The sequence below is a fragment of the Cavia porcellus genome, unplaced genomic scaffold (genome assembly GCF_034190915.1).
Source record: "Cavia porcellus strain 051 isolate PalLab524CR breed Dunkin Hartley unplaced genomic scaffold, mCavPor4.1 scaffold_4, whole genome shotgun sequence".
In the NCBI taxonomy this organism is placed as follows: Eukaryota; Metazoa; Chordata; class Mammalia; order Rodentia; family Caviidae; genus Cavia; species Cavia porcellus.
In genome coordinates this window covers 106,736,177-106,757,804 of record NW_026947487.1, presented here as the reverse complement: position 1 = coordinate 106,757,804, position 21,628 = coordinate 106,736,177, and the positions used below count along the sequence as shown (strand labels likewise).

Here is a 21,628-nt window from a genome sequence, read left to right as displayed (position 1 = left end):
TCAGGGACAGCTCAACTGTGCTGTCCATAGCTCTCCAGGTCCCCTGAAATAACCAGAGAAACCACAAGTCCTGCCTTTGACAGGGACATGGGAAAAGGGGTGGGATCTTGAGGAAAGAGCCCATTTTTAAAAAATCCAAATACACATCACCACCAGCTAAGAAATTATATCATTACTATTTCTTTTTTCTCAGTATTGGGGGTTAAACTCAGGGCCTTCTCAGTTTGGGGAAGTAGCCAAGGGCATCATGGAGGAGGCAATGTTCAAGTCATAGGCAGCAGGGACAGGTGTCAGGATCAAGGGCAGCAGCCAGAATGGAGTCCAGCAGCTGACCCACGAAGGGCCAGTCTTGGAGGTCAGATGGAGATGGGCAGCCCTATGGGCCTGGGAGCCTGCAGCTGCAGGCACTAGGCAGTGAGAATGTGCAGGTGTAGAGGTGGGTAGGGGAGGGGCAGGCTGGTCCCCACATGGGAGAGAAAGGCCCATGGCATTGGGGGAGGGAAGGCAGGTGTCTGGCATGGGATCCATGGGCCCAAGGAGATCCCTGGACAATGGGGGAAGCTGCTTCCTGGGCCACCCCTTTCTTTTGTAAATGGAGTTCGATTTATGATGCAATGCACCCATATGAAATGTATATAGCTCAAGGCCTTTTGGCAGCACAGGTAACCTTAAAACCAAGAGCAACCCAGAGAGAAATAAAATATTTGTCTCCCTGAAAAGGTTCCTATATCCTTTGGCAGTTTTCCCCACATTTCCAGAAGTAACTTCTTTTCTCAGTACTTTTTTCATAGATTACATTTTGTCTTGATTTTTTAAAAATTTAAGTTCACCATATCTGATGGCACATGGTTATAACCCTAGCACTTAGAACGATGAGGCAGAAGGAGCTTCCCAAGTTCAAGGCCAGCCTGCATTACATAGTGAGTTCAAAGCCTGTATTACCTGTGGTACACAGTGAGTTCAAGGTCAGCCTGAACAGCATAGTAAGACCCTGTCTCAAAAATCAAACAAAAAATCAGAACACACACACACACAGAGTTGTGGTCAAACATACATACTATGAATTTAGCATCTGTTCATTTCTCTTCTCTTCTTTTTTTTTTTTTTTCCTCAATATGAGGGCCTCCCCAAGGCTAAGCAAATGCTGAGTTGCATCCCCAGCTCTTCTGTCTTATTTTTAAGGCAAGGTTTGGCTGAACTCCCCAGACTGGGTTCAAACTCGCAGTCCTCCTGCCTCAGCCCCCAGCATGCTGGCCTCACACTTGCTGGGCTTTTGGGAAAGTGACTGGGGCCTGAGGCTTCTACCTTCATCAGTGGAGCAGCCCTTGATGAGACCACAGTTTGACGGCATTACTGGGGGGGTGCTGGAGATGAGATGGGCCCTCTGAAGCAGTGGTTGGGGACCAGGTGTAGTGACCCTGGAGACTGGGTCTGGCCTCAGCCCCTTCCTCTCCTGCTCTTCCCTTTCTGCTCTGCTTCCTGGCTGCTCTGAGCTGAGCTGCTCTCCTCTGCCAGGCTTTCTACCATGGATGGAGGAGACCTCTGTCTCCTCAAAGGTCTACGCATACCTGGGCCAGCTGTGCATGGCCTAGAACCTCTGAAGCCATGAGCCAAACACAAGTCTTTCTTTGTTACTTGACCCCACTGCCAAAATCCTACCATGAGTATGCTTATGGATATTGCCAAACAATTTTCACACTGCTGGCCCACAGTTTCCTTTAACAGGAAAGCAGGAGGATTGGATTCCTATGCCCCATTCTGAGGGTCCTACCTTCTGAGAGTCACCTTCATGAAGTTTCCCTGCTTCTTCTGAAAGGCAGAGAATTTGGGGACTGGGCTCACACAAAGGACTGGGTCTCCAGAGCAAGGCCAGAGAAGTGTGCGTCAGAGACCTGCCCAGCACAGGAAATGGCAACAGGGCAGCCTGCTCCCAGGTAGGGACAGAGGACCAGATCCACATCCCTGCCTAGCCATTGCCTGGGAGGAGGCGGGAGTGAGGACTATGCAGAACAGCAGGCCTGCCTGGCATGGAGCCATCAGAGTGGCCCAGGGCACTGGGCTTTGTCCCTCCAGAACTGGCTCTGTTAAGACTGTGGCATTGTCTGAGACACAGAACCCAAATGCCTTAGATGAATCAGACTGAGACAGGAGGACTGCAAATTCAAGCCCAACATGGACAACTTAAAAAGTCCCTGTCTCAGTCATAACGTTAAATAAAATAAATTAGACACACAAACTTTAATATCACATTTTCTCTTATATGAGAAACCCAAAGTATAAATAAAGAGTAAAATAAAAGATATATAATACGAATCAGGGAGGTAGATCTTTTGCAAATGTGAAGGGGACCAAGACACAGAGGGAGCCGGGAAGGTCAAGGGAATGCAACAAGAATTAAGGTGTGTGTATGTGCACCACCTCCCCACAGGGAATGTAACCAGTAGATGCTGCAAACATCCACCAATAGAAAATGAAAATGCACCAACATAAAATGAATGATCATATAAAAAATGGAGAGAAATTCTGTCCCAGAATAAAAAATATAAAAGGTGCTGGAGTTGCAGCTTAGTGTGAAGACCCTGGTTCAATCCCCAATGCCACCAAAGAAAAGAACAATAGTGAAGGAGCCAATCCACCCAAATCTGACCATTGAGGAGTTCTATCCCAATCTTATTTTTTCTTAGAAATACTGTATACTGAAATATAACTTGCATATGGCAAAACTTGTAGATTTAACTACAATAAACAGTGCAACCAAGGCACACAGACCTGGTTGTTTATTATTCAAAGCCAGGCTCTCTGTTTCAAACCACCAATCAGTGAAGGGCCACTTGAGGAAGTAAAATGAGACCAGTGGATGTCTGCACTCCTGATGATCCCTTTCTATAGGGTCAACACAGAGTTAAGACATTCATGCTGTACTTTTGGATCTGAAAGGTCCCACAATGGTCTACATGCTGAAGGATTGGTCACCAGCCTGTGACTTTACAATGGGTAATGTTAAAACTTTTGGGAGGTGAGGGTTTGTAGGAGGAGGTGAGGTCACTGGGGGCATGCCTTGGTTTCCTAACCCTGCACTGAGCAGCTCTGCTGGGACACCTATGTCCCACAATGATGCTCTGCCTCAACACAGGCCACCAGCAACCCAGCCAAGGAACTGAAACTAATGAAACTTTGGGTCAAAAACCCTTTCCTCCTCCTACTCCTCCATAGATTGTCTCAAGTATTCTGTCAGTAATGGAAAACACCACTCACAATCCCTGGTGGGGCAAATGCAACAGCATAACACGGGAAGCGTTTCAGCAGGGTCCAGGAGATCTGTAGGATGGTTGACCACAGTGTGAAGACAGACAGTGGGTTGACAATGAAGGGCATCCTTGGACTGGGAAAGGACAGCCTAGCAAGAGCCAGGCCTTTGTGGATGTAAGTAAAGATCACTCAGGGAAAGCACATGGGGCTGATTCTGCAGGCTTGGTACAGCAGAGTCCCCATGTGCCCTGTGAGTGGTGGAGGCCAAGGCAGCCAGAGGATCCTAGGAGGCTGAGATGTGCTATGGCACAGGCTGTGGGCAGGGGAAGATGCAGCTGGGGAAGCTGTGCTTTAAGTGGAACAGACTCTGAAATTTACAGGAAATTGAGATGGGAAGGGATCTCCCCTTTCTCCAGAGGAAGCCAAGCCCAACCACACGGTTCAGTGTACCATCTTAAATTCAGAAACCTTAAAGCTTCTGGAAGCCTGAGTTTCCAGCATGGGAGGAATTCACTCTTGGTTACAAACAGCCTTATCCCTAGGATTCAGCTGTGGCAGCACAACTGGACGTGGGGTGCACACCTGTAATCCCAGGGAGACTGAGGCAGGAGGATCACTACCACTTCAAGGCAAACCTGAGTTACAAAGTGAGTTCAAGGCCAGCCTGAACTACGTAATGAAATTTTGTCTCAAAAAGACCAAAAAAAAAAAAAAAAGCTATGGCAGCACACAAAGCACTCAGATGCAGGCTAAGTCCAAGTGTGGCATCTGTGTGGCTGCTGGGGGTGGACCCAGCTTCCTTCCCTTGGTCCTGACGTGGAAGCATGGCGAGGATGAGGGAAGAGGTGGCAATGCATCACCTGCCGGGCACTGGGGCACATGCTGCTGGGTGGGGTTCCTCTCACTGGCTGCCGGGGCTGCTGCTGAAGATGGGAGATGAGCTTTTATAGCCATCTCCATAGCTTTTATGTGCAGCCTAGCCACTGTGCAGTTGACTTCTCAGCCTCTCTCCTTCTTCCAAATTGAAACAAAGATCAAGGCAAAGGATATGGGTGCAGGGAGATGTCAAGAATTTTGAATTTTCCAATCTATTACTGGACCTACTCTTGCTAATGGTTGGGGGCTATGAAGGGAGTGACAGGGGTTCTGAGGAGATTTCCTATCTCCTTGTGAGATTACCATCAAGGCTATAACTGTAAGGGATTTTTGCTTTCTTTTTTCTTGGGAAATGGGTACTGCTGGGGAATAAACCCAGGACCTTCACATGGAGCTACTTCCCCCGCATTTGCTTATTGTTTTAATTTTCAGATGGAGTCTCCCTAAGTCACTCAATTGCCCAAGTCAGGCTTCAGTGTGCAGTCCTCCAGCCTCAGCTTCCCACATGGCTTGTGTTACAGGTATGTGCCACTATGCCTGGCTGTCACTGATTTCTGCAGGGGAAGACTGGCTTCCTCCCAGAAGGCCAGTTTCCTAGGGACAAAATGAGACAGAAGGCAGCAGCACCATCATGATGATTCTTTTTTGTCACTTTGACCTTTTGTGGAATCAAATGCAAGTCCAGTAATGGCTAAAAAACCAGTGTTCATTTTTCCTCCAGGAGCGGCAATTTGAGGACGCCACCGCCTGGCAGAACATGGCACTGTGGCTCAGGTGAGGGTCTCTTGTCTCTTCTGTGGGCTCAGGATGGAGGTCAAGCTCCACATCCCCACAAGGACACGTTCTGCTCCCCTCTCCCTGCCTCTCTGGGTCTGTATTGGTCAGCACTCACAGACTAACACACTGGGGAGGTGGGCTCCCCAGAAGCATCATCCATGTGGACAGGAAGTGGAGACGGCTGTGCCAGGTGGTAGCCAAAGCTGTCCCTTTGTAACATCAGCACCTGCCCCAGGATGCACGGGCTTCAGGGCTGGCTGGAATAAGGCCCGGGATGGTGACCAGAGAACCCACTGGGTATGAAGACACACAGCACACGCAAAGCTCAACCTGCTGTCGCGCGCTCATCTCCGGCTTTCCCTCCCCTGTCCTGAGCCTCCCAGGGACAGATGTCCACATCCCCAAGTCTTCAGGAAGTTCAGTTCCCACAGTGCACAGGAAAAACCCATGACTGAAGGCTGCTTTTGTTTTTCTGCGCTAGAAAAATCTCCCAGGTGAGTGAAATGGAATGGATGATGGAGGAAACCTGGCAAACCTCATTAGTTCAATAAAGTCCCTGCCTGGAAACTGAAATATGAATTCCTCAGGCTCAGAGCCAGGCTGCTGCTCAGTGACACAGTTGGGCCCCAGTGCAAGGGAACAATGTGGAAAAGTCACATTACTGGAGGTGGAATGTAGCACTAGGACCATGGTCCCCACACATGGGGGTCCAGGGCCTGCAGGACTCTGCCCCTCCCCCATGGGCATTGCCAGTCAGAGCTTCTGCTTGGCTGCAGGCTGGATGCTGTGACCCCTCCCTGCTGGAAGACACTGCACCAAGCTGAACTCCTAGGATAAGGACAAAGTAAACTTCTAAGTGCACCAAGTTTAAAACAACAGCTCTGCCCTAACAAACCCAGTGCCACTGTTCTGCTCCCCTGGATCAGACTCTGCCTTGATGACATGTCCCTGGGGACCACAGGACCCCAAGGCCTCAGAGGAAGCCTCAGTTCAGTGACTTTGTCCTTCTGTCACTCAACTACACACAGTGGGGTGTATGCATCCCGCTGCTGTCACTGTGTTCTGTCCACCGAATTACTACATTCTCTTCTCACTGGTGTGGTGCCTTCCTCTATCACTAGGGGTGGGAATAATGCAGGGTCCTGAGAATACATGTGGCCTCTACTTCCTGCTTGTGTATAGGCATACCTTTCATACTGTCCTATGACAATGAAGAGTTGGTGTGGTATCAAGATCCCATTTTATAAGAAACTAATGCTTCATACAAGGACTGCTTCCTTCACTCATGAGAGGTCACAGGACAGAGTTCCACTAAATGCCACAAAGACCCAGGTGGGTGGCCTGGCGCTGGTTTTGCTATTCTGTGGCCCAGGGCACCCCTCTCCCCTCCCACACTCGAACTGTTTGGTGGGCTGGGACAAGGGGAACCCTGCATCATGTTGATGGTCAAAGAAATGCTCTGTTTTTAGATGAGTGTTCACTGTGCCCCCCAGCTGACACTCAGTGGTCCTGGGCCAGGACTGGAAAACTGAGGCCCCAGCCACCAATGCTGGGAACCTTGTGGTGCCAGGCCTTTAATTCAAGGCTGGGAGGCCACCACAGCATGGGGACAGCAGTCTCCTACCTCACCTGTGAGCAAAGGCTGTGTGAGCCTGGTTCTGCAGGGCCCAGGTTCCTGGCCTTTTCTGACCTTAACCATGGCATTGCCCAGGATACAGGTGGCAGGGGTACAGGGCAGCTGTCCTTTTCCCAGGAGTTGGAAAATTCCAGGCTGAGATCCAGCCAGATTGGGAGAGGGGCTTGGATCCCACTTATCACCCAAGGTCTCTGGATAAGAAGGAGGTGGCACACAGGTCTTCTAGGTGGGCATGGCTTAAGGGATACCAGGGGACATAAAAAGGGCCCCAAAACAGGCAGGCACCATCTTCCCTGACAGCAGCACCATGGCCTTCCTTTGGCTCCTGTCCTGCTTTGCCCTTGTTGGGGCCGCACATGGTAAGTGCTGGGACTTGGGGTCAGCAGACCTAGAGAATTTGGGGAGGAGGCCCAAACCCCTGATAATCACAAGACAGCTTGGAGCTCTGTCCCCAGTAACAGGTGAGCCTCTTGGCTTCACCCTGTTCCTGATGAGACTTGAGGCTGCAGCAGGAGAGGGGTCCTTCAGGACTCTCAGCCCTGGCCCCCTGCAGCAGGAGAGAGAGAGATATGCTGGCCCAGCTGAGGTTGGCGGCTCCATGCATGCCTGTAGGCAGGATAGAAGATGACTGCAGCCCTCGCAAGACATCCAGAAAAGGTTTTTAATTTATCATGCTGGCACTGGCTGAGCTTTTTGTTTATTAAATTTAGGAAGAAAGGCCAAGCATGGTGGTATGCACATGTTATATGAGTACTCTGAGAGGCTGTGGCAGAAAAATTACAAACTCATGTCCAGCCTGGGCAATTTCTGGATCAGGCCTTGCTGGTTGGAGCAGATGCTGCTTCATGGAGAGCCCTGGCCGAATTCCCTTGGGCACCTCCAGTAGAGCTGTTGGTGACTCACATTGCTTCCAGAGGTCCAAGGAGAGGAGATACTTCTTTTTAAAACTTAAAAAGCAGTTCAGCTAAAGCTTTCCTTCACTCTCTCCTCCTTCCCGTTCTGAGCTTCGTGCATCATTCTAAGCCAGCTAATAAAAATATACTATATACACACAAACACATTCATAAACAAAGTTTTTAAAAACTCACATAAATAGCATTCTACTCTGCCTGTTTTACTTTTCTCTGTTCATAATGTTTTAGATTTATCTATGTTGCTATGGAGAGCCACCTCTTGCACTTGAACCTCTAATGTTTCAATATGCCACCTCTGTCACTCTATTTTTTCCTTTTATAAGCATCAATGGCTTTTTATGTGTGCAGTACCAGTCTTCCCTGAAGGTCTTATTGTGTCCTTGCTCCTGTGGGCAGATGGAGACCTAGAGGTGGTGCCTGGTGCCCAGGGCTGCATCCTCCGGGGGAAAGGCCAAGTGTGTGGCCAGTACAGGGCTGAGGTCTGCCCAGCACAGCTCTCTTCTAGTCCATTCCACATTTCCTTGCTGTAAGCTTTCATGCCAGGAGAGGCTCCTAGAGGTCAAGCCCATGTTGTCTGAGAGCCCAGTTGTTCTCTCCTAAGGCAGGACAGCCTAGGTAGAGACAGTCATGTCCCTCTACACCTGTGGAAGAGGACTGGGGTCGGCAGGCTGCACGTGAGGGAGCCTGATCCCAGAAGTTGGAAGAAGCCAAGGGAACTGTAGAATGGAGATCCTGAGTCAGGCTGAGTCAGGTGGAAAATAGTAGCTCTGCAATGCTGGTGGGTCAGGCCCACCGTAAGTAGGTCAGGCTTGGCCCACAGGCCTTCCTTACCCACTTCTATTTCCACCCAGGCTGTGGAGTCCCTGCCATCCATCCTGTGCTGACTGGTCTGACCAGGATCGTCAATGGTGAGGACGCTGTCCCTGGCTCCTGGCCCTGGCAGGTGTCATTGCAGGTAAGATGGGAATCCAGGGCATGCAGAGGGTACCCTGGGTTGTTGGCCAGGCTGGTATGCTTCCTGGGCAGTAGCTGTGACCCTTCCCTCCCCTCTCTCCAGGATAAAACTGGCTTCCACTTCTGCGGGGGCTCCCTCATCAGCGCAGACTGGGTGGTCACTGCTGCCCACTGTGGAGTCAAGTGAGTAGGCGGCCTGGGTTCTACTCCTAGCTCCAGGATCTGAGGATATGAGGGGATGGGTGTGAGAGGGCAGGGCCCCATCCTCTTCCCAACCTCTTCTGTGTCCATGCCTAGGACAACTCATGTGGTGGTGGCTGGGGAGTTTAACCAGCGCTCTGATGAGGAGGATGTGCAAGTCTTGAAAGTTGCAAAGGTACCAGGCCCAAGAACAGGAGCTGGACCCCCAGAAACACGTGACCTGTCTAGTTCATGTCCTCACTGAGGTTGTGGTTGTCACTCTCAGGTTTTCAAGAACCCCAAGTTCAACATGCTTACCATCCGCAATGACATCACCCTGGTGAAGTTGGCCACGCCTGCCCAGTTCTCCAAGACCGTATCTGCCGTGTGCCTTCCCAGTGCCAGTGACAACTTCCCTGATGGGTTACAGTGTGTCACCACTGGCTGGGGCAAGACCAAGTCCACTGGTGAGTGTGCATGGCTTTTCCACAGTGGAAGCTGTCCCTGGGTTTGTGAGCCAAATGGTTTTTTTAAAAATTAAAATCTATAAAACACATGGGCATGGTAGTGCATGCCTATAATTCCAGCACTCAGGGAGCTGAGACAGAATTTTGCTGCACAGTCAACCTGGGTGACACAGTGAGTTCAAAGCCAGCCCGAAATACACAGCATGACCCTGTCTCAAAAATTTAAAATAATACAAATTTTTGTATATAAAATATACAATTACCAATTAAGAACAAAGACAAAAACCTACCACATACAAATAAACTGAGGGCTAATGGAAGTATGCCTTACAGAAAGCTTGTAAAGAGAGATAGGAGCGGGGGGCGGGGGGGGGCTGGGCAAGCTGCCTGCGCCCCCTGGGGCACCTTCAGCAGACAAGGTGCTCTCCAGCCCAGTGGCTTTGGCGGGACAGAGGCTGTGAACCCACCTCTCCTTTCTGTGCAGCTACCAAGACCCCCGACAAGCTGCAGCAAGCAGTCCTGCCCCTTGTGTCCACTGCTGACTGCAAGAAGTTCTGGGGCACCAAGATCACTGACGTGATGATTTGTGCTGGGGCCAGTGGCGTCTCTTCCTGCAATGTATGTTCCTGGGGAACCAGGAGGAACACAGGGACCCTTCACACAGGCCTGGGCTCTCCCCTGCCCTCCTCTACTTACAAGGCACCACTGGTACTAGCAGGCACCCCTGGCCAGGTCCTTTAGCCAGTGCCGTGCTGTGCTGACCACAGAACTCAGTCCTCAAGGCCTAGGAGCACAGATTCCAGCCCATGGGAAAGGGGACAGCCAGACTTAAGACAGTGGAAGCCACCTGTGCAGGGTTTTAGAGAGTAGACAATAGAGCTGGGCTTCATGGCATCCAGATGGAAGTCAGTTGTGCAGAGCCACTGTGCCCACCCTTGCCATCCCTCTGCCCCATTTCTGCCTTTCCTGACCCTGGAACTGTGGTCCCTGGCATCACTTTCAGATTGACAGTTAGGTCCTCTCCCTCCCTGCAGGGTGATTCTGGTGGCCCCCTGGTGTGCCAGAAGAATGGAGCCTGGAACCTAGTAGGCATCGTGTCCTGGGGCAGCAATACCTGCTCCACCTCCACGCCTGCTGTGTACACTCGAGTCACCGCACTCCTGCCCTGGATTCAGGAAATCCTGGCAGCCAACTGATCATATTTCCTTGCCATCCCTTCTCCAGAGATCCCCAATAAAGTCTTTTATTCAGAAACACTAGCTACATGTGTCTCACTGAGTGACCCATGGGGATGTGGGACTACACTGGTCCACATCAGTCACCAAGCGTGCACTACCATTCCCTTACCATGCTGTAGCACTCAGACAGCTGAGGTCCTTCTGGGTCCTCCTCACACACAGTCCAGACCCCGCTGCCAGAGTCATCTTGAGCCCTGGAGCTCTCTGGAAGGCAGGAGGCCCTGCCCACTCTCTGCTCCACTCACTGCACTGGGACCTAAGCAGCTCCCAGTCACGGCTTCTGCCTGCTCCACAGGCTCCAGGCACCTTTCTCTGCATCTAGCCCCCTCCAGCCAGTGCCTGGAGCTGCCTTCCAATCCATCCCATCTGCAACACCAACCCCTGCTCACACTGCACACAAACTCAGCTGCAAGCCTGGCCATCTTCAATCTGGCTGCAACACACCCGCAGCTCCCTGCCTGCCTTGTCCTCGGGGTTTTCTGTTATGGAGGAGTTGGCTTCAGAGGCCTGAGCACTCTCAGGTCCATCTGTGGTCAGGCACAGGTTGGAGCTGGCTGTCTCCTGGGACAGGGTCAGGACTGGCTGTCTCTCTTTGCTGAGGTCAACTGGCCTTGATGCTCCAAGCCTGCACCATGGATCCTGTGAGGGACTGCAAACAGGTGGCAGCTGAATTTTAGCCTTTCCTTTTCTTTACTACCTGGGAGATTCCATAGCGTTGCCTCCCCTGCTCTCCTATTTAAATACCCAGGGGCACAGGGCATATAGAACAGTGATGGAGAACCTTTTAGGACTTTCAGTGATGCAAACAGCCTGCTATGGCACATAGCATAGGTTTGCCACCACTGACATGGAACATGCTATTTTAAAGCAATGTTTCTTCCTTATCCAATATTTAAGATATGATTTTGTTCCCTCTAATCCTTCAGCAGTGGGCCAACTGGTTTTCTGTTGATGTTTTAGAATCACTAGGATCTTGTGGGTTTAGACATATTTGAGGACTTTGATCCACTGTATTAGAAGCCTTCCTGAAGCTCACCTAATTCCCCTTTGACCAGCAGGAGCTTCTCTTGTGACTTTCCCACTATGTCACTGTGGCCCTTGTTGCCCTTCATCACTTCCTCCCTCTCCATGACAACTGGCTCTAAGCTTCCATCTGAACTCATGTCTAGATCTCTGCTTCTATAATATGATGAAAAACTTGGAGAAAATTTCCCCATTTTTTAGATTGTCTGAAAATATCATCACTCCCAAATATTAGGTAAGGTCCCTACCTGTAAGCTTCACCCCCAGTCCACTTAAAAATCTTTTTTCTGGGCCGGGGTTTAGCTCAGCAGTGTAGGTACCTGCTTGGCAAACTCGAGGTCATGAGTTCAATCCCTGGTACCAAAAAAAAATTTTTTTTTCTAAGACAGAGTCTTCCTAAATTGTCCAGGGTAGTCTCAAACAATTGATTTTCCTTCCAAAATAGCCAATATTACAGGCAGGTGCCATCACACCTAGTTGCCTTCATTCATTTTAATTTTCAAAAACATGTATGTATCTATGTCCACATGTATTTTATACCCTGAAGATATTTCATTGCCTTTAGGTTTTCCTTGAGAGGTCAATGTTCAGAATTCTTTTTGCTTTCATAAAGGTTTTATAGTTTTTATTTGGGTGTTTTCAATTCTGTTTTCTTTTCAGCAGTAATACTTTGATACTTTGTTCTTATCCTACCTGGAATTCTTAGAGATTATCAAAACTATGGATCAAATAATAGGATTTTGCTGTTGGTGATGATGATGATGATTCTGTATTTATTCTTTCTTTTTTTGGTTAAACCAGTTTTGGAGAATGTTAGCTATCATCTTTCCAAATATTTCTTATGCCCCACTTTTCCTTCTATAAGGAGCACTAATTATATATATATATATATATATATATATATTGTAACTGTCAGAACCAGGACCACCCCAAAATTTCCAGCCCCATAAAGAAAGGTACAATTACATCATAGATCTAGAAGGGAGAAGATTTTCCTGGATTATACAAATGAGCCCTTAACCCTATTCCAGCTGTTCTTGTAAGACAGCAATTGAATACACAGAAAACAGAGGAATGTGAAAAATGGAGATGGAGATTTGGCATAATACAACCACAGGAAAAGGACACCAGCATCTACCAGAAGCTGGGAGAAGCAAGGGATGGCTTCTCCTGTAGGGCCTGGCACATACCTTGATCTTAGCGCAGTGACACTTGGGATGGACTTCCAGCTTCCAGAATTCAAATAGGTGTTTGCTCTTTGAAGCCTCTGTGTTTAAGGGTAATTTGCTGCAGTCATGTCAGATACTAACAGATACTTGTTAGACTTCTGTCTATACTCAAATTATCAGGAGCTAGCCAAGCTCCCAATCTTAGAGATGAACATACAGGAAAGAATTAAATAAAGACACAATGTGATATGGTTTGAGGGGAGTCCAGAAAGGTCAGAACTCTCTTGGAGCTAACACAAAGACTTCTCTAGACTATCTGGGTCCTTAACAAATCAGGGGAGTGCAAGGAAGTGCATGGCACATCAGAAGCAAAAGGCATGGGAAAATGAGCAGTCCTTGAGGAATTAAAACAAGGACATTCAAAGTAGTAAATCTTGTTATTTGAGAGAACTGTCTTATTTCTTAGGTTGGCAGTTACTGCCCTGGAATAAGGACTAAGAGAAAATATCCTCAGCTGTGTGGTCTTATCTTGCTTTCAGAGACTGTGAATAAGAACTTTTCCAACACAGTGAGAGAGCACTGTGGTCAGCAACTTACCCCTCACAGAGCCTGACCCCCAACATCAAGTGACTCTTCCGCTGTTTTCTGTATTTTCCACTGTTTCTTCGTATATCCCGTGGAATTTTTTTCACCTGGTTTTTTTTTCAGCTGTTAAATTCATCCATTGATTTATCAACTTTAGGTTTTGTAAGTTTCCATATTAAAATTTCCTTCCAAATAGTCTTTAAAAATCCTTTTCAGGGTCAGGGATTTAGCTCAGTGGCACAGTGCCTGCCTGGCAAGCATGAGGGCCTGAGTTCAATTCCTGGTACCCCCTCAAAAATAATCCTTTTCAGTTTTCTGGTGAACTCTCAACCCTACCATTTGTTTCTTCAAACACAGTAAGTAGTTATCCTCAAGTCCATGTCTAATCTCTCTACTGTCTAAATGTCCTTTGAAACTTTTCCCTTTTCATTTCTCTTGAAGTTTGTATATACTGCACTATTTCCTCATCTGGCCATTTTTTATTGAGTTCTGGGCATTATACTGTATGGTATAATTTTTAGAGATAATTTGAGATTCCATATGATTACATCTCCTGTTCTAGAAGACTTTCTTTTGTTTCTGGAAAGCTGCTTGGAGCACTAGCAACTTCGGGTGACCTGTATCTTATCAAAAGTTAGAGGGTTGAAATTGGGCTTTCATTCTTGTTGAAGATTGCAGTTCTTCACCACTATGATATTTTAATAATGGCTTTTATTATGTTAAGAAGTTCTCTTCCATTACTACTTTTCTGAGTGCTTTTTATCATGAAAGGCCCTCTTCTACATCCAAGGCTTTTTTCTACATCATTTAAGACAATCATGTAATGTGTTTCTATTTTACTAGTGTAGTGTATTACACTGGTTGATTTTCCATGTGGGATCACCTTTGCATGTTTGGGATACATCCCACTTGGTCATGTTGTATAATTCTTTTAATATGCTATCGGACTTTATTTGCTAGTATTTTATTGAAGATTTTTACCTCAATATTTATGACATTCATTGGTTTGTAACTTTCCTTTCTTGTGATGTTTATTAGGTTTAGTATCAGGGTAATACTGTTTTGCTAGTTTGTGCCTATTCATTTATGAATTTTTTTGCAGTGTTGGAAATTGAAGCCAGGATCATTTGCTTTTTTAAAACATTTTGATCATTAATTTTCAAACTTTCTTCCTTCCTAATGCAAGTATTTTAGGCTGCAAATTTTCCTCCAAGCACTATTTTCATTGTATCCTATCAATTTTGCTTCCTCTTAACCCAATGCTGTGCCTTACTAGAAAGACAAAAAGAAACATAAGTTAATTTTAATAATGTATTTACCCCAATATACCTGTCTTGTTATTCTTTTTTTATACACCAAAAACATTTTAATTAATTCCAACTATAGATTCGTTGAATAAGTTAATGCTGCAAATGAGAAACATTTAGGGGGAATATACCCATTAAGTAATTTGATCTAATAAGCACCACTGCTGGTATGGACAAAACACCTGAAAATGGTGTGAAATGACAACCAAAGTAACACTGGGAGCGGGGCACAGTAAGGCATTTAAAAAAGTTCCACATGGCTTTGGCATAGTCAAACAGCTTACACTACTTAACAGAAGATTTGAAAGCACCTGAAAAACATGCCAACTGTTTGAAATCTCTGCATGGCAAATTCAGTTTGCCAGCATCATTCAGATGTTTGCCAACACAGTGCGGAAGCCTCTCCCGAGATGGAGACAATGCACGGTGGGAAGGTCCTGCTTCTGGCTGTCTCACACTGGACGGCAGCCCAGGGCTGTGTGTGGAAGCCTGGAAAAAGGTGGTTTTATCTGGAAGGGGCACTGGAATTTCCATTTGTGAGGAACAACCTAGCTTTAATTTTTCAAGATATTCTGCATGCACAGGCTTAAGACACTGGAGAACTCTGATTGTATCTTCTACTTTGCACCACTCTCTTCCTTCATATATTAACAGAATTTTCGCGACCTTCTAATATTCCTGGGACAGCAGCCCTTGTCCTCTCACTCACTGAAGAAGCTCTGCCTGCTTTTTGAGTCCCTCAAGGTCGAGGTCCGAGTTTGGGGCTTAAACGTCATCATAGAGGCAGCCACCATGCCATCAGGCAGTGGGGTGGAGCTGAGCCGGCCAGTAGGTCAAGGAGCCTTGAGGCAGGTCAGCTCTGAGACCCCAGTGGCTAGGACAGGCGGCTGCGGGCGTGGCTCACTGGAGCCTGGGTGAGGGAAGGAAACGCTGCCACTACTCTGGCACCTGCTGCTCTCCACCGAGCCCCGCTGCCGCCTGCTCAGCTCCCTGCTGCTGCTGTGGCTACGGCTGTGGCTGTAGCTGCCAGAGAAACACCAAGAAGACACCCATATCTTATCATTCAAACATATAATCGATATTTTACAGAGATCAATGATAACTTTTACATGCTGTTTCTCCTATGGAGTCTTGAAATCCAATATTTAATTTGCTTATTTACATTTCCATTCTGTTAAATTTCTTCAGACCTATTGATCTATATTTAAACCTAATAAAATTTACAGTTAAAAACAAAAAAGAATCATGTACCCAAGTTGCCATTTAGGTACTACACCACAAAATGCAGTTAAACATAGAGCCCTGAGCTTACTCCAGAGTCTCTCTTGACGTAAATCTCCATTTCCAGCATATGCATCGTGGAGCAAGGCACCCTGTCAATGCGTTTTGAACCAAGTCATGTTAAACAGGACACACGTGCTCCTCCCTTCCCCCTCACAACTGAGCTCACTGCCCACAACTGAGACATCTGAAGCTTTCAGAAGAGAATCTGTCACTCCCCAGCCTGTAGCTGTGCCCCGAGCAGAACGTATACTGTGCCCAGCTGTGGCACCACTGCACCAGCCTTCAGTGGTCATTCCTCGTTGGGGACATCCTCAGCTGAAGAACCTGGCTTTGAGCATGGGCCAGGCCTTCTTTCTGGGCAGGGACCTCTAGTGACACAGCCCAGACACCACCAGCTGGAAGGAGCCCAGCTGCCATCTTACAGAAATGTAAGTTTCATCTTACTTAGGTCACAAACAGTCCCCCAAGGACATAGCTGTGGGTCACAGAGGACATGCGAGCAGGCCACAAGCAGTCCCTGGAGGACACGTCAGCAGATTACAGAGGTCACAGAGAGTGCATCCGCAAGCCACAAACCCACCAAAGAATGCTATTTAAAAATGCCTCAGCCTGTAAGAGACACCTTCTTAGTTCTGCTTGAGCAGACTGGTCTCTCTCCACTTTGGCAATAAACCTGCTTGGATTGTAGGTTATATCCCTCCTTTCCTGCTCATCTAGTGCCAAAACTGGGAGTGGGAGCCAAGAGCAGGGGCTCTTTTGCAACCTAGGAAGCAACAGGTGGCAGCAGCTGAGCCTCCCGTTTCCCACCGTTTCTCCTCCCCGAAGAGTTGGTTATATGGCTCTCCTGGCCTCTATGAACAGACTTTGAGGCTCTGGCTAAGCCCTTAAAATGTCCAGAGGCAACTTTTGAAACCTGACTGGATAACCAACTCTCCCTTCCTGTCCCCAAACCTCCCCCTTTTATGAACTCCAGTCCAGCTACCATCCTGCCAGACCTCAAACCTGACATCCACCAGGCTGCTAATCCAAGGTCACCCCTGTGAGGGTCAGATTCTGGCCGATCAACTTTCTCTTGGTGCCCAGAGAAAACAGGTCCACTGTCCCCCTTTTTCCTTCCTCTTTTTCTTTCCTTCCTGTTCTCTATTTGAGGGTGCCACAAAAAGGGAGACCTCCTGCACCTGACTAGTGGGAGCAGTTCCTTTCACCGTGCAGGAACTCTCATCTGGATCTGGGAGGCTGACTGCAGGGAGACTTGCCAGCAACTTGTCTCCCAACCCCAGCTGCCTTTCTTACATCTCCCTGCCCCCATGATGGGAATTTTCTCTCAAAAACTCAGGAGACCCTTTGTCAGATGTCTCTTGTATGATCTTTACAGATTGGAATTAAAGGAACAGAATAAACCCCCCAAAATTGATCTTTCTTTTCACTTCGGTGTGACCCCAGTACAGACTCAATAATGGTCACACTGGTCAGCTGAGGGAACTATTGATTTCCAAATTCTCCAACACCTTGATTACTTCTTCCGGAAAATGGCAAATAGTAGTTTCCTATATCCAAACCTCTTACCCTCTGTGAGCAACCTTCCCTCTGTTCTACTCTGTCTTCCGAACTCTTTATGCCCAAATGCCTACTCCTACAAAACTCCTGTCCCCATGCCTGACCTAGCAATATCACACCTGCACCCTCTCTGCCCTCATCTATTCACAAACTCCATCCTCCTGATGACCTTGTCCTATCGCCTCCCTCTTCTACTACCTCAACCAGGCCCACAACCTTCCCAGCCAACAGCCCCTCTCTGCTCTAGTGCTCCCTCTCTTCAGGATCCGTCGGCACACCAGCCCCCTCCTCAAGTCCACCCTTTGCTCCTCCCTTGACATGTTCTCACACTCTTTCTTCTCACTGGACACCTCCCCAGCCTGCTGCTCATCCTACCCTACCCTTGCCCCTCTATGAGGTAGCAGGCTTTGAGGGGCCCATTGGTCTTCACCTTTCTTTTTCAATTACTGGTCCAGAACATTTCCAAGAAGAATGGAGTCCTTCTCAGAAAATTCCAAAAATCCGGGAAAGAATTCCTCCTACTCACCCAAATGTATGCCCGCACCTGGGGAGATGTTTAACTCATCCTCTGGTGCACTCTTACTGTTGACGAAAGGGAGCCTATTTGCCAGGTGGCTGAAAACCCTGCTGATGAGCTCCACCTCTAAACCCCAACTGTACCTATCAACTTGGTGACTCTAGTAGGACAGATTGTGATCATATGATCATTTCCCTCCTGGCAGGAATGGGGAAGAAATAGTAAACAGGTCCACTATGAGCACCTCAGAGAAGTCACCAAGGAGACGGATGAAAATCCAGTCTCTTTGTGAACTGCCTTTCAGAGGCCATGATTAAATATACAAACACCAACCCTAACTCTCCTGGAGGTATAATTCTTCTACATCCCCACTTTATTTCCCAATCTTATCTAGACATCTGCAAAAAGCTCCAAAAATGAGAAAATGGACCACGAACACCACAAAAGGAGCTTATAAACACTGCCTTTAAAGGTTTCAACAACCAAGATGAGGCATGGAGAATTACAAAAGAAAAACAGACTACAGTCAAGTATCAAATCCTGGTCTCCCTAGTTTGACCCTCAGCCAGAAAACCTGCTCAAGGCTCCACCTCACACCCACTTAGCAACTGTTTTCACTGGAGCAGTTCCCTGGGTCCTGAGAAGCAGTGGACTTCATTATAAGCAGAGGTTCTCAGGGAGAACCTTACACAGCAGAAAAACGCAGGCACTCATTTGTAAGACCTCTGCCCCACCCTAGCTACAGTTTCAGACACAATGGAATGGGGCTCCACTCTGCCCTTTAACAAACTTTCCAGGTGACTCTGATGCACACTTATGGTTAAGAATCAGTGATACAAAGTAGGAAGAGTGTTCACATTTTCTTCATTAAATGTCTGGTTGGATCACTTGTTGAGAGGATGTTAAAATCTTAGTACACACGTGGATTTTGCTTTCCTTAAATTAGTTCATTGTTGCTTCATCTATATTGAACTGTTATCAGATTCATAGGCTTTTATATCTTCTTGAATTGACTCTTATATGATTACCTTTTATCTGTGGTGATACTTTTAAACAAATGTTTAATTTCTATTAGGACATGTTTATACTTCATAATGATTTATTGTGGAGAATTGGTACATATACATAGCACACCTTAATTCCTTTTATCATCCTCTTTCCCCCCATCTTTTAGTCCCTTCTCTTTTGCAAAAGATCTATTTCCTATTACTTATCTTTTATTTTGCTCTTAATTATATTTTGAGTTTCTCATAACATTATGGTCTCAAGATGTATTCACTTTCCTACAAATCATTTGAGTTTCTCTTCAATGTAAGAATAGTATTCCACTGTATATAAATAGTACATTTTCTTTATTCATTCACATGTTGATGGACACATAGGCCACTTCCAAAATGTAGCTATGATACATTGTGCTGCTATAGCCGTAGGTATACATATGTCACTGTAATGTAATGTCTTTAACTCTTGCAAAGACACCTAAAAGGGCAATAGTGGAGTCAAATGGAAGTTCTAATTTTAGTTTTTTGAGGAATCTCCATACTGTATGATTTTCATAGTGGTTGTACTAGTTTCCATCTCCACCAACAATGCAGCTGTTTCCCACAGTTTTGCCAGCATTTAAATGTGATTTCTTGATAATAGTCATTTTTTGGAGTAAGATGGAACATGCAATGTTTTAAATTGCATTTCTTGAATAACTACATATGTTAACATTTTTCATGTATTTGAGAAGTATCTATTCACTTCAGTGCTTTTTTTTTTTTCCCTACTATGTAGTGCAGGTGAGCCTTGAACTTGTTTATGTACTTCAGACTGGCCTTGAACTCAAAGAGATCCCGCTGCCTCAACCTTCTGAGTACTGGGATTACAGGCATAAACCACCATACATATTATGTAGCCGAGGCTGGCCTCAAACTCATTCGGATCCTGTCTCAGTGTCCCAAATACTAGGATTACAGGTGTATGTACCAGGGCCAGTTATTTCTGTGGTCTCTTTTGCCACTGATTGCTAGTTTCATTGTACTATGATGTGATAATATAGGTGGGATATTATCAGTTCTTTTGTATTTGTGTCAACATGAGTTATGGGCTAGTATATGATCTATTTCGGACAAAGTTCCATATACAGATAATAAGAATGTGCATTCTGTTCTTGGGTGGAAGATTCTATGGATCTCTATTAAGTTCATATAAGGATTTGGCTCAAATCAGGTATTTCTTTTCACTTTTTTGTCTAGTTCATCTGTTTATTTGTGGCAGTGAGGTACTAAGGGTCTCCATTATAATTGTTTTTATATGGCATCTTATTTCCGGTAGTGTTCATGAGAGTGAGTGTGCTGGTACTGCATGCACATATAACTGTTATCTCATCCTGTTGAATTGTTCCTTTAATTAATATATAGTGATCTTCGTTGCCTCTTCTGATCAGTTTTAGCTTGAAGTCCAGTTTGTTTGGAATAAGATAGACATTCCTGCTTGTTGGTTCCTATTACACGGATTTTTGTCTTCGAGCCTTTGATTATGTATTTATTTTTGTTTTTGAGGCAGGGTATTGCCTTGTTGTTCAGACTGGCTTTGAACTCACTATGTAGCTCAAGCTAGTCTCAAATTCACCTTAATCCTCCTGCCTCAGGCTCCCAAGTGCTGGGATTATAGGCATGTGCCAACATGCCTGATCTCATTCCCTGATTTTTAGACTATGAATTTCTTTTTCAATTAAATTTATTTCTTGTACATGGCATATTGTTAGATGCTTGTTTTATTTTTCTGAGATCATCTCATGGGAGTTAGCACTAAAAACATAGAGGATTTTACATCTAAGTTATAAATGTGAGCTGTCCTGATGAGTCAACTAAAAACACTAAAGCCAAATCATAACATAATTTAAGGAGAGGCCATAGCCTTTAAGTTACAAAATGTGGGTGCAATTTTCTGTGCTGCTCCCAATGTTATCAGCTCAAGTAAAACATATACATTTCATAAACTATCTGTAAAATTCCTTTTTAAAAAAAGCCTCTGTGTGTGTGTGTGTGTGTGTGTGTGTGTGTGTGTGTGTGTGTGTGTGGTGCCAGGAACTGAAAAAAAAAAAGCCTTTATTCTCATTAAATATGTAAAACAAAACACTCCTAAAATAAAAAAGTTGTCAGCCCTCTCGTGTCACGACTCTTCTTTCATCAAAAATCAATCCCAATATCAATTTAAAAACTACACAGGGGGACAAAACTGTCACAACACTGTGATATCCACAAGGTACAGCCTAATTTTGAAAGACAGTTTTGCAGAATATTTCAGTCTGGGTTGGAAGTTGTTTTCTTTTTTAAAAAATGATTTTAGCCAGGGGTTTAGCTCAGCAGTGTAAGTGCCTGCCTGGCAAGCATGAGGTCATGAGTTCAATCCCCAACATCAAAAATAAAAATAAAAATTAATTTTATTCATACTTTTTTTTGAGACAGAGTCTCACTATGCAATTCAGGTTGGCCCTTAACTTACTACGAAGCAGAGCCTGGCCTCAAAACTCACAGCAAGCCTCCTGCCTCAGCCTCCTGAGTGCCGGGTTTACAGGCATGCACCACCAAGGCCAATTTATTCATACTTCTGATATGAATAATAATCACATTCATCATAGGGAATCTGTACCTGTACTTAATATGTCTTGATTCTTCTTTTATTACTTATTTCCCTTTCCTCCCTTCAACCCTTCTTCCCCTATTTACAAAAGCTCTGGTTCCATTTTTTAAATTTTTTTTTCCCTTTGCCCTTCCTTCCCGTATCCCTCCCCCTTTTTGTACCTCTTCTCATGTGAACATTTTCTTCCCACTTCCCAACATCTATCACTCATTTTGGCCCCATTTTGATGTTTTTTGATGTCTCACACAAAAGAAAATATGCAGTA

General features: G+C 46.1%; 1 protein-coding gene across 1 annotated transcript; it reads left to right on the top strand.

Annotated features, from left to right (window-relative positions):
* The first annotated feature begins 6,779 nt into the window (after positions 1-6,779).
* Positions 6,780-10,312, top strand: LOC100721715 (chymotrypsinogen B-like). Its single transcript, XM_063247686.1, has 7 exons — positions 6,780-6,897; positions 8,304-8,407; positions 8,510-8,589; positions 8,704-8,782; positions 8,873-9,053; positions 9,538-9,671; positions 10,088-10,312. The coding sequence occupies exons 1-7, from the start codon at positions 6,846-6,848 to the stop codon at positions 10,247-10,249; spliced, it is 792 nt and encodes a 263-aa protein (XP_063103756.1). The 5' UTR covers positions 6,780-6,845; the 3' UTR covers positions 10,250-10,312.
* The last annotated feature ends 11,316 nt before the right edge of the window (positions 10,313-21,628 follow it).